This window comes from Lepidochelys kempii, chromosome 18 (assembly GCF_965140285.1).
Source record: "Lepidochelys kempii isolate rLepKem1 chromosome 18, rLepKem1.hap1, whole genome shotgun sequence".
In the NCBI taxonomy this organism is placed as follows: domain Eukaryota; kingdom Metazoa; phylum Chordata; order Testudines; family Cheloniidae; genus Lepidochelys; species Lepidochelys kempii.
Genome location: NC_136397.1, coordinates 16,677,383 through 16,692,334, shown reverse-complemented (window position 1 = coordinate 16,692,334; position 14,952 = coordinate 16,677,383). Strand labels below are relative to the sequence as shown.

The window sequence follows — 14,952 nt, the reverse complement described above, 5'->3', positions numbered from 1 at the left end:
CTAGGTGCAAACTCTTTGACATTGCTCAGGTGTTTGGATGTAAGGTTCAGAGCAGAAGGGATGGTCTTGGATTGAACTGAGACTCAGGAGACCTGGATTCAGCTCCCAGCGCCTGCCATTCACCTACCGTGAGATGTCTCTGTGTACAATGGGGTGAAGAGCATTGTGAGGTGCTCCTGGGAACAGCGCCCAGCATCTGACCCTGTCTGTGGCCTCTAGGAGCTACCCTGACACAAATCATAATGGCGTTAGACTCACCTGTGGGTTCAGCTCTCTGATCCTCCCCTGAAAATCTTCCTCTTCAGCTAGCCTCAGGTTCTATAAGAAACAATGTGTGGATTCGTATGACTGTGTAAAACTGGAGGGGAAAAGTCCTCCCCACACCCTGAGATAGTGAGAACCGTTCATCGCTGTTTGGGGCTCAGGGCTTATCCATGTAATGGTGTCAGGCACCTTACTGGAGTGGAAAAGCCTAAGTGGTGATGATGACACCATGCCCCCTTGAAATAAACAGGCCCGGACTCTCCTACCTGACTCTAGGTGTGACTCTTGGCTTGTGAGGTTCTGCTTATACTCACACCTCCTGTCTCTGTCGTGGTCACGGGGTCCCTGAGATGGAGGGAGCCTTCACTCTGAGGTTCTGAAATGGACCATTTTCTGTCGTGGGAGAGGAAGGGATGGGAAACGGAAGATGAATAGGAGAGGTTCCTTTATTCACTTATCCTATGGGGTTTCGCTAGGTTGTGACACGGACAGGACCGTTAATGTCATGTTCAGGCAGGAGACTCAGTTCTGACATGGGCATTTCAGCTTTTAACTGCTTGATTGCTAGGAGTATTCCAGCGGGCTCTAGCTGGAAGGTAACCTCTGTGTATCCAGCAAGGCCACCTGGCCCCTTCCGAACGCCCAGATTCAAAGACACGCTGCCTACCTGCTGCCACCTATTTCCAGCAGCTCCATCTCATCCTGGCATGCCCCTGCCGACGCAGCTCGCCGGGCGCTCATGCTACAGCACCCCATCTCTTCTCACCAGCTCCCCCAGGCCAGCCACCTGCCCTTAGCCGCTTCAGCCCCCGGGGTCAAGTCCGAAATCGCAGGCTGACGTGCCGACCTTGTCCCTAACAAACGGTCCGTAAGCATGAGGAGACAGCGCAGATGGCGGGAGGAGAGAGGGCCGTGCCCATCCGCTTACTTGCTCATTAAGAATATGCTTGGGGTAGAGGCAGCAGCATCTGAGATGTAAAAGTGTTTCCTGTTGGTCTGAAAACCTTTCCTCTCCCATCCCCCAGCGTCACAGCTTCCGGCTAAAGAAATTGAGGGGGGAGATAAGCAAATGTGACAGTTTGACTGTAAAACCCAACCAAAATAAAAGATGAAAGCGACCTTTAATACACAGCCGGAGGATGCCGAGCGCAGCAGCCCCAGCAGCGTGGCAAGCCTGGGGGTACAACTAGGAATCACGTGATGAAAGGGAGGATCTGGGGACAATTTCCAACTAGCGAGGCTGTGGCAGGGTGCTAGGAACCAACAACTGAGCCAACTGCTCACGTAAACACCAATTATTCCCCGACCACCACCCGCCCGCCCAAGTGGCCCTGACTATGCCTAATTAGTGCATCAGAATGGGCTGGGGGAGGACTAAAGAACTAATTAGCCCACTAGCGCGGAGGGTAGAAGAAGGCATGGGAAGGAGGTGCTGGCAAACAGAGGCAGAACCAAGATGGATCTCTGGGTGGAGAGATCTCTTCCCTCTCCTCTCCTCAGCAAAGGGCTGAAGAGCAACTGGTACAGTTGATGTATGGATGAGTAAGGTGGTGGGACGAGCCATGTAAGTAAATTCTAGGGCGGGTGCTTAGCCATGGAAGGGCTCTGAACAGTCTGTGTAGACAGCGCAGACGATGGGAATGGGACATTGCTCTGCCACAGGGCTTGGTATGGAAGCGTCTCCCTAGAGGAGTGTGGGAGACTATTTGAAACTGGACTGAGAATGGGGCTGTGCAGGGCCAGGGTGGGTGGGGAAGATGGGCCTGAATATTGGCCCTTTTCCTCTTTGTATTTCTGGGATTCTATACAACAAAGGGTTTGGTTTTATTTGAATGCTGGCCAGGCAGATAGTGACTCTCCTAGTACCTGAGGGATTGGTGGGCAATGCAAGAGGGGGCTCTTTCAAGACAGTGAAGGGAGAGGAAGAGGAAAGGGAAAGAGGAGCTGCTGAAGGAAGGGGGAAAAGGAGAGAGAATCATAGAAGATTTGGGTTGGACAAAACCTCAGGAGGTCATCTAGTCCAACCCCCTGCTCAAAGCAGGACCAGCCCCAACTAAATCATCCCAGCCAGGGCTTTGTCAATCCGGGCCTTAATAACCTCGAAGGATGGAGATTCCACCACCTCCCTAGGTAGAGATGGGAACTGAACTGACTTGATCCTTGTCCTCCCTCTTGGGATACTGAGGATGAGCCATTGGGCTCAGGGTTCTAAGCAGGGTTCTAAGCAGAGCTGTGAAGTTCTTACCCAAATCTGAACATCCTCAATGCTCAGGAGCGCGAGGATCTGGGATTTGGTTTGGCCCATTTTAGAGGCAGAGAGTCAGCTGTAAAATTTGGACCAGGATCTGAACGTCCCCAAAGTTTGGGGGATCTTAGGAGAGGAGCTGGGTTTTGGTCAGGCTTCACTGGCAGCCGGAGCAGTAATCTACTTTGTTAGATGTACCTCATGTCCTGCATCTCATGGACATGAAAGGGTTAACACATATGGGGGGTGGTTTTGTTTTTTTTTAATGCACAGGCACAAACAGAACTGAAAGGGCTGGAAGCAGCTGTGGAGGGCTGTCTAGTGATGCTCTGAGGTGGTGTCACCATCCCACAGAGCAGCAAACTGTATGTCTGACTCCTCCCCACTCTCTGAAAACAGCACCCGGTGCTCGCTGCTGAGTTTCACAACACTTCCTGCATGAGAAATGTTCCCCTGCGGCTGACTGGAGCGTCAAGCATCGCTGGGTGGGCCAAGGGTGCACACAGTCCCTTTATAACAGCCTTATGCCAGCGAAACTGAAGAACCCTGCAGTGTACAGTGACATTGCTGCAGTATGTGGAATCAGGACTGCTCTGATTTGCATTAATTAGCCCAGTGGTATTCACTGGGGAAGATCAGTCTATACTCAGCCCTCACCGCCAGCAAAACTGAGAGTTTGGTTCCAGATCAAGGCTGGGGTGAAGGTTGGGAACTGAAGGAGGTGAAATCTCATGAGCTGAAGCCATGTGAGCTGGTTGGTTTTAGCAAGATTTCTGCCATCTTGGGCCAAAATCTCATGGGAAAAGCCTCTTCTTCCAAGAGTTTGGCTTCATCCAAATCAGAACCAGAAGGCAGGTTGCTTCTGGTTTAGGATCCAACCTTGGATGGGGATCTCCAAATCCAATAGCCCTCAGTCTCTACATTCAAAGGAGCTCAGGTCCCCAGTTTTAGGTGTTTTGCCTACCTCTATCCCCCAGTGTAAGTGATCTGTGGCCATAACCCATCAGGGATTTTCAAGCAATAAAACCATCAGCAACCAAAGTGACACATTCCTCCATGATGTAACTCCATTGAGTTCTATGGAAACACACCAGAGAGGAATTTAGCTCAAGATATTTGATTTGGGCCAGGCCAGTTATCAGCAGAAAAAAAATCCTTGGTCCAGGGGAAATGAATGTTTGCATTAGCCCTGGCCCCCACTGCAAGGCCCTTGCTACTCAGGGGGGCCGTACGAGCCTTTCTTTAGGTCCACCAGTGGGTCCGGTACTGTAGACCAGCTGTGGGTGTTTTAACCACAGTGGCTCAGAGCAGGCCCAGGCAAGAAGGTCACTGCTGGCACCTTGTCCACACTAGTGATTTAAGCACCGCTGGAGAGGCAGGCTGGCTCTGGAATAGCCAGGGAAGCTCATGCCGCAACCTCTGAGATGTCTGATGGTTCTAAAGACAGACGGCTGCCTCAGCTCAGCTGGAGCTAGCAGAGCACTGGCTTTCCGCGTCTGGCTTCACCATGCTCAGAAAAGAATGAGGGCTGCAAACAGTGGTTGGTTTGTATGGGGCGGGAGAAGCCAAGGAAATTCCCTCCCTCTGCGCGAGCACCTTGTGCAGAGACGCTTTGCAAGACTCACTGCCACTAGATCGGAGAGGAGAACACAAAGGGTGGGTCCTGTGCCCTCTGCCGATGACACGAGGGGCTTACCTGTGATTTACTGGGGATGTGCTGGGATTGGAGGGAGCCACACATGGCGGTTGGGAAAGTGCAGGGTCTGGTAATGGGATCACTTTATGCTCACACAGATCCGGGCATGTGCCCTGGAAGGGAAATTATTGAGTGCTGAGAGCCAGGGAAGAGGAGGCTCACGAGCCCTGAATGACACGCTATGGTAGGATGAGATGATCAGGAACAACCTGGGACATTAGGTCTCCTTCGCCCTCCAGCCTCGCACATCATTTGGAACGATTCCTGCTCTGGCCAGGGCTATGTGGGTGGGGTGGTGAAGGTGTTTTTTACATGGTGATAGGGAGGCATCACATCTCTATAAAATGGGGGCTTACTGCACGCGAAGCACGTATGGGGGGGAAGGGGCGTTGTGCGGCTCTGTTCAGGTTCATACAATGCTATTTAAGTAGGATTATTAAATGCATACAGGCAGGATTTTACACACTGGCCCGCTCATGTTTCAATGCAAACAGGAATGCTGTTCGGAAGTCCTGTCTTCGAGCTGCTACGGTTCCAAGCATCATGGAGGTGACTCACTTGGGACTAGTTTGTTGCGTGGGGACCTCCCGCTGACCCTTCTGCAGAGCAAAAAAGGGGCTTGGAAAAGACCACACCTCTGAGTGGTCAGAGCTGGAGGACCTGTGCCTCGTTCCCTGCCACTGTGTGGTGTCCAGAGAAGAGGGTGGCTCCTTGTAGCTGGGGGAGAGGCTGAACAAAGTGCAGCAAGATGGGGGGAATGATTCATCCCAGGCGGAAGTGGCGTGTACCACTACAGAAAGTATTATGCCATTGACCATCTCTCCGCAGACCATGCAAGAGAGGGCTGGGAAATCTCACTCGTTTAACTGACAGAAGAACATAAGAAAGGCCAGACTGGGTCAGACCAATGGTCCATCTAGCCCAGTATCCTGTCTCCTGACAGTGGCCAATGCAAGGTGGCCCAGAGGGAATGAACAGAACAGAGAATCACCAAGTGATCCATCCCCTGTCGCCCATGCCCAGCTGGCAAACAGAGGCTAGGGACACCAGACCTCTATACCAGTGGTTCTCAACCCGCAGCCTGTGGGCCACTTGCGGCCCAAACAGCACATAGCTGCGGCCCATGTGACATCCTCAGGGCCATGCAGGTAGTATAGATATTGTGTCAATGTGGCCTGACTAAACACAGAGCGCTGCATCTGCAGCCCACAATGGTAAATAGGTTGAGACCCATGGCTCTATACGATCATGCGAATAGAATTGTGAATAATAGATCCCTAGCACATGAGTGCATGGTGCATAAACAATAACACGTGCGCATATATCTGGAATAAGACATGATTAGGAGTGCACATTACATACATAATTGCACAGGACACACAATGGCATACGTGGGTATAACTGAGTCTGCTCAGCTGCCATTAAAAGAAACACTCTGGAAGAGGACATCACACTCTGTGGTTTCAGTCTCATTCCATAGATTTACAGGATAAGGCTATGATTTAAAAAAACAAAAAACAAAGTGCAATGGTCTTTCTAAATTGACAGCTGTGTGCAGGAGGAGGGGAGTGAACTGGATTGATGGTGGCGGGGGGGTGTTACATTGGTGGTCAGTAGCCAGTGTATTGCACAATCATCTCTCTCTTTCTTCTAAAATAACAAAATAGCTTTTAAAAGTCAGTGACCGTTTCCAAAAAATGCTTAGATACGTCACAGATACATAGAATGTGTTTTTTTTTATGTTCCTCATGGGAAAGCATCATGTATTCAACACACAGTGATCTCAGTCTAAGACCCGCGATGGGACACCTTTTTCTGATCGTCTGGAGGTGGCTCGGTGCACTGGGATGCAGCCGCTGCTTTGCTGTCATTGATCAATGGTGTTTCCTGGGCTGTGGGGTGGATCGGGGGTTGGTAGAGTGACTTGGAGTGGCCTTCCCAGCAAGGCAGGCCACCTGAGACCTTGGAGTGGAGGTGCAGAAAGACCATCTGGGAGCTGGTGAAGGCCAGGTCTTCTTTAGGGGATGTGGGAGATTTAATCCCAAAGGTCTGCTGTAACCACATGCCATAGGCGGTCTCTTTTGAAGCAGCAGCTGTGGGAACAATAGTGCTGGCCGTGTCCTTCTCTGAGCCATCGTCTGTGCTGAGCTTTGCCAGGCTACCTTCCTCTGAGACTACCACAGGCTTGATAATGTACTGGCTGCAAGCACCGCTCACCTGGCCTCTTTGGACTGTGGGTTTGAAAGGATGGCAGGCGTAGGCGCTGCGTATATCAGTGTTCTGCACCTGGGGCATATTTAAGACAGTTTTCTGGGAAACCTTCTGAGGAGTGGAGATGGTGTTTTCTCCAGGACCACTTGGTTTCTTTGGAGGCTTCTCTGATGCTTTGGGAGGATGCCGAGCGAGGTGGCTGGTGCTTTCCGTCAGTGACCTTTGGTTCCTAGAGATACCCAGGGCGTTCCTGGTCTTTGAGGGTCTCAGTCCAGCTTCAGACGTACCCCCGTTATGGAGCAGCACAAAATGACACTGTGTCTGCAAAGGCAAAATCCTCTGGCCTTTCAAGCTCTTGTTGAAAATCTCAAGAGCCAAATCTGTGACAGAAAACATAGTCATGACATGGCTAAACACCTCTACACACACACACAGAGAGAAGACATAATCATAACATGGCTAAACACCTCTACACACGCACATGCATCCCAAACTACACTGCACACCACACAAAACACAGCTAAGTCACCCAAAGGACACACAGTCAGGACATGACTAACTACCCCAGCATAACACCCACTACACACAACAGTCATATCTATGAAAGGAAGCACAGTCAGGACACTACTAACCCATCTTGCACAAACACACGCACTTCCCATGTTACACACCAGACTGCAGAAAACATCTATAATGCTGTCTGTATAAAGTTGATTTGTCATGTGCAAATTGCATGTGTGTGTGTGTGCAAATAGCTCACACAGGCAGCAAAGTGTTCGCTCAGCATGCATAAATGTACGCTGAGAACAGAAGGGTGGTGCAGTGGCTAGAATGCTAGCGCGGGCTGTGGGAGACTCAGCTTTAATTCCTGCTCTGTCACAAACCTCTTGTGCAACTCACAAGTTCCTCTGTGCCTCAGTCCCCCATCTGTGAAAGGGGGACAATAGCATTGCCCTACCTTACAGGGCTGCTGTGAGGATAAATACATTAAAGATACTATGCTAATGGGAGCCATATAAATGCCCAAGTCGGATAGACTGTGCATGCATGTTGCTAATTCCTGTGCCTGCAAAAGAATGCATGTGAAAGCTGCACTTGCAGGAACGTACGGGTACAATTTGAAGGACTGTTTATAAAAATGTAGCCCACACATTTTACATAAAAGTAAGCGAAAACATCTTCAGAAACATGTTCTGCCCTGAATGAGCAGGTGGCTACAAACAGCAATATTCCTAAGCAGTCTCAGGGTAGGATTTTCAAAAGCACAAGTCCCACTGAAAGTCAATAGGACTAAGTCCCATAAGTGCTTTTGAGAGTCCCAGCCTTAGTGCACAAAGGGGCCCACACCAGTTTTGCCAGCAGGTCTGTCTATTGATTGCAATGGGCATTAGACCCCATCCAGAGTTTGAGATCCATGAAAACCCTTATGCAAAGAGACCCTGACTTGACTCCTATTCTGTATAATGCCCAAAGCCATGTTGTTGTGCCTTTGCTCCAGGTGGACATGTCTCATGGAGAGCATTGGGGAAGCTTAGGCCTGGATTGCAGGGCTCTTTACTTACCCAGAGTCCCATTGACCACAGTGGGGATGATGTCCTGCAGCACTGCACAGTTGGTGTGTAACGCAGGGTTTGCGTTCATCTCCAGGAGCCAGACCTAAAAAGAGATGAGCATAGACAAGAGCCTGAAAGCTACATTTATTCCCCCACAGTTTGTGCTGATGCTGATTCATGAGCATGAGAATAGGCGGCATGAAATCAAGTCAACACATTCCAAAACATAAGCAAGGGGCTAACCACATCTCCGGTCTGACTGTGATCTGACTAGCGCTGCGCAAAACTTTCATAACGAGCCCTGCAGTCAGGTGACGGTTCACCAAGCTTGTGGTTTAATTAAAAAACAGACACTTGTGAGGTTTGCTGAAATTCATGAATCTGTCATAAGATTTAAGAGGTAGCCATTTGCAGGGCTTATCTACACCAGCTTTACTGAGCTTACTAAGTTAGTGAAACCCTACATATTATTTTGTACTCTTTATATTAACTATCTACATATACATGAGTATCTATACCTAGGTCTTTTTTATATAGTGCTTCCATAACATCTGTCAAATGAGTTTGGAATGAACCTGTGGCAAAGTTGTGTGGGTAGTTAGGGGTGAAGCTTTGACAAGCCTGATTTCAAGTGAGCCTGAGATCAAGTTTAAGCCCAGTGAGGGGTTGGTTTCAAATGGACCCAGGGCCTTGATTCCAGGGCTTGAGTTCTGAGCAAGACTAGGGCCAAGTTTCGGTTTCAGCTGAAAACCATGTGAAACATTGACTTTGCATGTCTGGGTTAAATTCAGCTTAGTTTCCTTTGACTTGTCAGGCTCTTTCAAATCCAAGGGTGCAAGTAAGACACAGCAGTGGTGAAACCAGAGCAAACGCTCACACAAATCTTTACAAAACAAAGCAACTGAGTTGTGCACGGTTCTATTAAAACCCCAACAAATGTAAAGCCCAGTGAGCTAAACCCCTCTATTCAGCCTCTGCTTCCAGCACAGGTTCTCCAACTCATGCTGAGAACTTGCCGGGAGATTCAGAGCATTCAGCCATTTGCGGGGAGGCAGAAAAGGGTGCTTACGCACGTCGTTTTCCTAGGACTGACTAGTGCTCTGTTGTTGAAATGCTGTGGAGAAAGAGCCCATCATTAGAAGCAGCCAGTGTGTCTTCCTCAATAAGTGTTCCTGCCTTCCCCTAGAAATAAATCACTTGAATTAGGCAGGGTTGATGCCGTAATTTTACCTTCACCTCTCCCCCTCTTTTACTGAGAGGAAAAATAAAACTCTGAATTCTCAGTTTGTTCTGGAAAATGAAAAGACACAAAAGGGGCTTTGAAATGTGGATTGTCTCCTTCAGAAGAGTAGAAACGAAAGCAAAGCCAGCTCTCATTGAAATGGAAATGTTTTACTGGTACCACAAGAGGGCACTGAAACTCCATTGATAGCTTCTGGCAAATATTTTTTCCCATCTTTGAAAACTTTGCTCAGCGCCCCGCAAATACAAGATCATAAGATTTTGTACTGACAGATGAACCTTTACAGGGGGGGAGGGATAGCTCAGTGGTTTGAGCACTGGCCTACTAAACCCAGGGTTGTGAGTTCAATCCTAGAGGGGGCCATTTAGGGATGGGGCAAAAATTGGGGATTGGTCCTGCTTTAGCAGGGGGTTGGACTAGATGACCTTCTGAGGTCCCTTCCAACCCCGATAGTCTATCATTCTATGAAATGTCTGGATTAGTTTCTTGTTTCCCTTTCATGCTTTCAAGTGAAACAGACAAACAGAAGGAGCAAAGCTGTCCATGCTACCTATCTTATATGGCCCGCATCAGTATAGCTCAGTAGTTCTCAACCCGTGGCCTGTGGGCTGCTTGTGGCCCAATCAGCACACAGCTGCGGCCCATGTAACATCCTCAGGGCCATACAGGCAGTATATATATTGTGTGGATGTGGCCCACCTAACACAGAGAGAGCTGCCTGTATGACCCACAATGGAAAATAAGTTGAGAACCACTGGTATAGCTTCTGAGTCTCTCATATGTTTTCAATGTATTCATCCTCACAACAACCCTGTGATGTAGGGATGTACTTTTATTCCCGCTTTGCAGATGGACAGAGAGACAAAATGACTTTCCCAAGGTCAGGCAGGAAACCAAACCTCTACAGATCAGTGAATTGAACCCTGGGCTCCTGAGTCCATAACCACTGGACCATCCCTCCTCTCCTGGCTTTTTATGAAAAGGTGGCTGATGAACTGCAAGCTTTCTATGAAAGGTGGCTGATAAACTGCAAGCTCCTCAAGGCTGGGCCCATGCCTTCATTCGTTCTTTAAATGGCACTAGATACAGTCAGCATTTGACAAATACCTTTTATTATCAGCTACTTAATCTTTTTTCTGTTCTGTTCGGGTTCATATACAGCTCTCATCATTGTAGCCTCTGAGCGCCTGTGGCTAGAATTTGTTCCGTGTTACTTTGCAGATAACAGCTACCAAAGGACCCGAGTCTGTGTTCCTTCTGCACCCACAACTCCTACTGCTTCAGGGGTCTGAGCTTTGGGGCTCAGAAGAAATGCAAGTTTGGGTGAGAGTTTGATTCTTTTCCCCAAGAATTTTGACCTTGCGAAGTGACGTCCCATAAACTGTGTGGTCCTTTGTGCACTGCTTAATTGTAGCAGCTGGCCAAGTGGAAAGTAAAGATTTTTTTGGGGGTCTCTGAAAATAATAGGGGATAGTGCTGGTGTCCCATCTCCCAGTGGACTCTAATATTCAAGCGCACATGGAATTTATTGCTGGGCATGTAATTACGGCTGCATTTGATGCACCTGTTCGCAACCTATGATATACATGGGTTTATTCTCACGCACACCAAGTGTCACACTCTACTGACTTCAGTGGAAATACTCCTGCTCTTCGCCAGCGCCAATGAGATCCAAACCAGGCCTCCGTTATTTGTCCCATAGCTTTAAGACCTTTGAGATGTATAGAACTGGAGTGAAAGCTGCATTATTCCCTTTTGTTTTGTTCTAATGGTGCCTCAACTTAGCTTGTTCATAAGAAAAGCCAGGTGGGGGTCTGAGTGCTTGGCCAGAATCCATGAGTTTCTGAGTTCTGCCTCTCTCTGAAACTGGTTTTCTTTGTGGTTCTGGACAACTCATTTAGGGCCAGTTTTGCAAAGGGATTTTTAGGTGCCTAAAGATGTAAATAGGTGCCTAGTGGGCTTTTCAAATGCACCTAAGCAACGTAGGCGCCTAATTCCCATTGAAATCGATGTGAGCTAGCGCTAGGTGCTCTTGAGAATCCCATTAGACGCCTAGCTGCATTTTCAGGGGCCTACACACCCTTGGCCTCTCGGGGACAGATTTTCAAAAAAGCTCAGCTTGCATTTAGCCACCTAAATAAGGGTCAGATGTTCAGATGCACTCGGCCCCCAACAGACCCCACCTCCACTGAGATTTTCAAACGGGCCTAGCACCCCCTCTGCTCAGCTTGTTTGAAAATCTGGGTATTTGTTTTGGTGCCTGGATGGGTGGTGGGTGGGAAGGGGGTGTTTGTTAGTTTAACTTTCTGACTTCTGTGTCTGTTTCCTTATGTACAAAATAGGAACACTGCAACTTACCAACCTAGGAAGGGTGTTGTGAAGATGAATTAGTTAATGTTGATACAGTGCCTTGAAGATCTAAAGAACTATTTAATCCTATGAACTGCAGAAGAAGCAAAATCCCAACACCAAACAAAGGTAATGCTTAAAAATAAAATAACCAAATTATCTTTTTACTCTCTGGACATAAACAAGGGAATTTGTGCTTCCATACTGTTTTCCTCCAGTCCTGTTCTCTAGTCTCTGCAGGGCATACCTGTTGGGTGATGCCATTTACTCTCCCTCAGGCAGTTTAGATTTCCCGTGGCACGTAAAACTCCTGCCATGTTGCGTCTTTTAGCCAGTGGCTTTGTCAAGGAAAGGCAGCGCTTACAAAAGCTACAAGGGGTAGTGGTTATTCTGCTGCTCTTGGCGCCCCCCTGAGCTTGCTCTGTGTTGTCTCTTGTGTTGCCTTTGAAACGAGTTGTGGAGTAAATATGGTTCCATCAACGCATACACCGTGCGGGGTGGGGGAATGCATGTGCTTATACACACTAACACTCACAGAGTGATCTGTGTGGGTTACCTTGGAGCGTGCGTTCTTGCCAGGAAAGTAACATTTAAAAGATTTAGCCTCCATAACTAATTAAGAAGATACCGGCTACAGCTGCAACCTCAGACACAAACTCCTTCATCCCTTTGCGGTCCTGGGGGGGCAGAGATTTGTGCTTATTTTGCATGTGAATCCCCAGTTCAGAAGCAGCTTTGCAGGGCTGGTTCTGAGTCTGGTCCCAAGCCCAGAGCTCTGTGGGGCAGGGACTATCTTTTTGGTCCATGTTTGTACAGCACCTCGCCGTGATGGGGTCCTGATGCACAATCACCGCACTGCAGCTGATTAATAATAATACTAAAGAGGCCTGGTCTCATGTTACACTGTGGATGAGGCTGAAATCCTGAGCGCACTGGAGTATTGAGAGGGGCCTTCAGTCTCTGCTGAACTCCCCACAAGGGAACCAATTAGTGCTGCCAAAGGTCACAAAGTTAGCTGGCAGATTCCCCCCACCCCTGAAGACGGAAGCTGTAAAGCAGGTTTTATCCTGAGCTCCTGAAATTGGCCTGGAACCATCTATCTCTCTGGAGCACCACTCCAAGGACCCAATGATCCCAGGAGCGAGTGGGCAGCAGTACCATTGAAATGAATGGAACTGCACCTGCTCACCGCAGGGGTGATTTTGGCCCTTTATCCCCAACGTGTTTGGCTTTCACAAATTGGCAGGCGAAGCTGGAGTCTGCTCTCCCGTGGCTGGCTGGCTGAATCCCTTTATTGCTACTAAAAGAGCCACACGCCTCAGCGGCCCTTGAGGAGAGCAGCCCTTCTGCCTGGCTGATGCAATCCTTCCTGTCAACTGCTTCCCTGACTGGAGACCATTTAAATGAACTCCCCCTAAGCCCTGGGTCTTGGCAAAACTACTCGAGGAGGCAGAACAGCTGTGCTCAACAAGCACTGTGCCCCCATGCCCTCCTCCTTGCGGCTGAGACAAGAGTGGTCGGTGCTGCAGAGGGGTTGTGGGTCCTTTCCACGGGCCCTGTTTGCATGCACGCTGCAACCAATGTGCTGCAGACCATGCTCTGGGACAGAAATGCCTTTCAAAGACTGCGCCAGCCAAATGCAGGACCCTGGAGCCCTACTGGGGACTGATTCAGGGGTGTCTAGGCATTTGGAACAAGGAGGAAGGAAGGACATAGATGGGAGAAAGCTAATATTAGCCCTTTCTACCAGCACTTTCCCTCCCGTCAATTCACTCCTTTAACTGTGTGTATGTGAGTTTGGCGCTGGATGCTCGGCTCTGGGGGAGACCACCTGGATCTATAGCACACCTCAGCACAAGCATCGTTGATGCAAGCTTCCCCCTGTCCCACCTACATTCCTCATTCCGGAGGGAGTTCCTGGTGTGAGGGAACAGCTCCATCCGTGCGACCCGGTTAGCCCTTGGCTTCCCAGCTTAGACTGACAACCAAGGGGACACGCTGCACTGTCCTAAAGACACACATACACACACCCCGGTTTGTATCATCTAGGCCATTGGAAATCCATCAGGTGGCAACACCTTTCAATCCCTTTCATCCTGGACTGGAGCTGAAGACGTAACAGAACTCCAAGGTGATGCCTGCCACTATCAAGCCCTTCAGCCCTCCAGCCTGTCCCTCCACCCCCTTTTACAGCCACTCCAATGCCTGTGGGCCCTTGGAACATGAGAAACTTGAACATCACAGCCTTGCCCCTTTAGAAGGGGAGCCCTGCTCTGGGGCAGAACACCGCACATTCAGGCACCTCATTTACTCTGATGTGAATCAGATGCCACTGAAGTCTCTGGTGTATGGCGAAGAGGAGAACCAGGCCCATTGTGTCTTATGGGTGCAGATCCCTACACAACAGGAAGCCCAGCCAGGAACTACCCAATCACCCCAGCAACCATGGTATTCGTACAAACTTCAACAGACCATTAACACTGGGTTAAAGGCACTGGTCCTGAGTCTCCTCTCTCTTCTACCAGTTCTACCCTGAGGTATCTCCACTGACTTCAGTGAAGTTTTTTCTAATTGACAGTGGTGTACATGAACAGAGAATCAGGTTCATTGTCTCCCTACAGGACAAGAGAACAAGGAATAGCCTGCAATACACAAATACAGACATATAGTCCTGCTTTACTCCCTTTCCCCATTTTAACAGACTTCCAAACCTGCTCAGCACTGCTGGGTCTCCAGTTTCTCAGCACTGAAATCCCCACCACGGTTATAGATCAAACCATTCTAAAGTAACCGATCTGTTTATCCGTCCATATACAAAATACATAGAGACGTAATAGTCTCCAGGGGCCATGTTTTCACTGAAGTGGAGCTAACGCTTTTAATTAACCACAGAGGGATTGCCAGACTAGAGTGACATTGGATCTCCCTTTCTATATCAGGTTTACACAGCCAGGGCTTTGCATGCCAACATTGCAAAAAGACAGTTGTCACTGAAATTTGAGACGTGCCAGTTTCTGTGTCTTTGCCATTAACTCTCTCTTGCCATAGATTTCCTGCACAAAGGACACTATTGTGTGGGCACCATGCCCTGTGCTGCATACATGACTGCCATTCTGTAGTAGGGTTTGCTGGAATATGTTTGAGTTAGCTTCTACATTAGCAACAGGTCTACAAAAGCAAAGTAAACCAGATAGCTTTCTGTTGTGTCCAGGCCAGGTGGTTCTATAGGGCTTTGAGGCAACGTGATGGTTGTAGCCAGTCCTTCCCCTCTCTTCTAGCTTTCTTTCTCTGTCTGTACTTCCCAATTTACCGTTTTATTCTGTGATTCTATCAGTTCTCACAAGCTAAGTTGGATTGGGATGGATCAGTACATGGATGAAAAACCTACAAG

At 48.8% G+C, this 14,952-nt stretch overlaps 1 protein-coding gene and 1 long non-coding RNA gene across 3 annotated transcripts in view; both read right to left on the bottom strand.

The window, feature by feature from the left end:
- Positions 1-265: 265 nt before the first annotated feature.
- On the bottom strand, positions 266-1,164 carry LOC144929535 (uncharacterized). Its single transcript, XR_013634816.1, has 3 exons — positions 932-1,164; positions 579-657; positions 266-318 (listed from the first exon to the last, which is right to left on the bottom strand). It is a non-coding gene; the product is annotated as an uncharacterized LOC144929535 (long non-coding RNA).
- Positions 1,165-5,544: 4,380 nt separating this feature from the next.
- Positions 5,545-14,952, bottom strand: part of TTLL10 (tubulin tyrosine ligase like 10) — a 97,874-nt gene continuing 88,466 nt past the window's right edge. For both annotated transcript variants that reach the window (XM_073316743.2, XM_073316742.2), the window contains exons 11-12: positions 7,979-8,072; positions 5,545-6,796 (exon numbers count right to left, since the gene is read on the bottom strand). In XM_073316743.2, the coding sequence (XP_073172844.1) occupies positions 5,994-6,796; positions 7,979-8,072 (897 nt within the window). In that variant the 3' untranslated portion in view covers positions 5,545-5,993. The remainder of the gene's footprint in view (positions 6,797-7,978; positions 8,073-14,952) is intronic.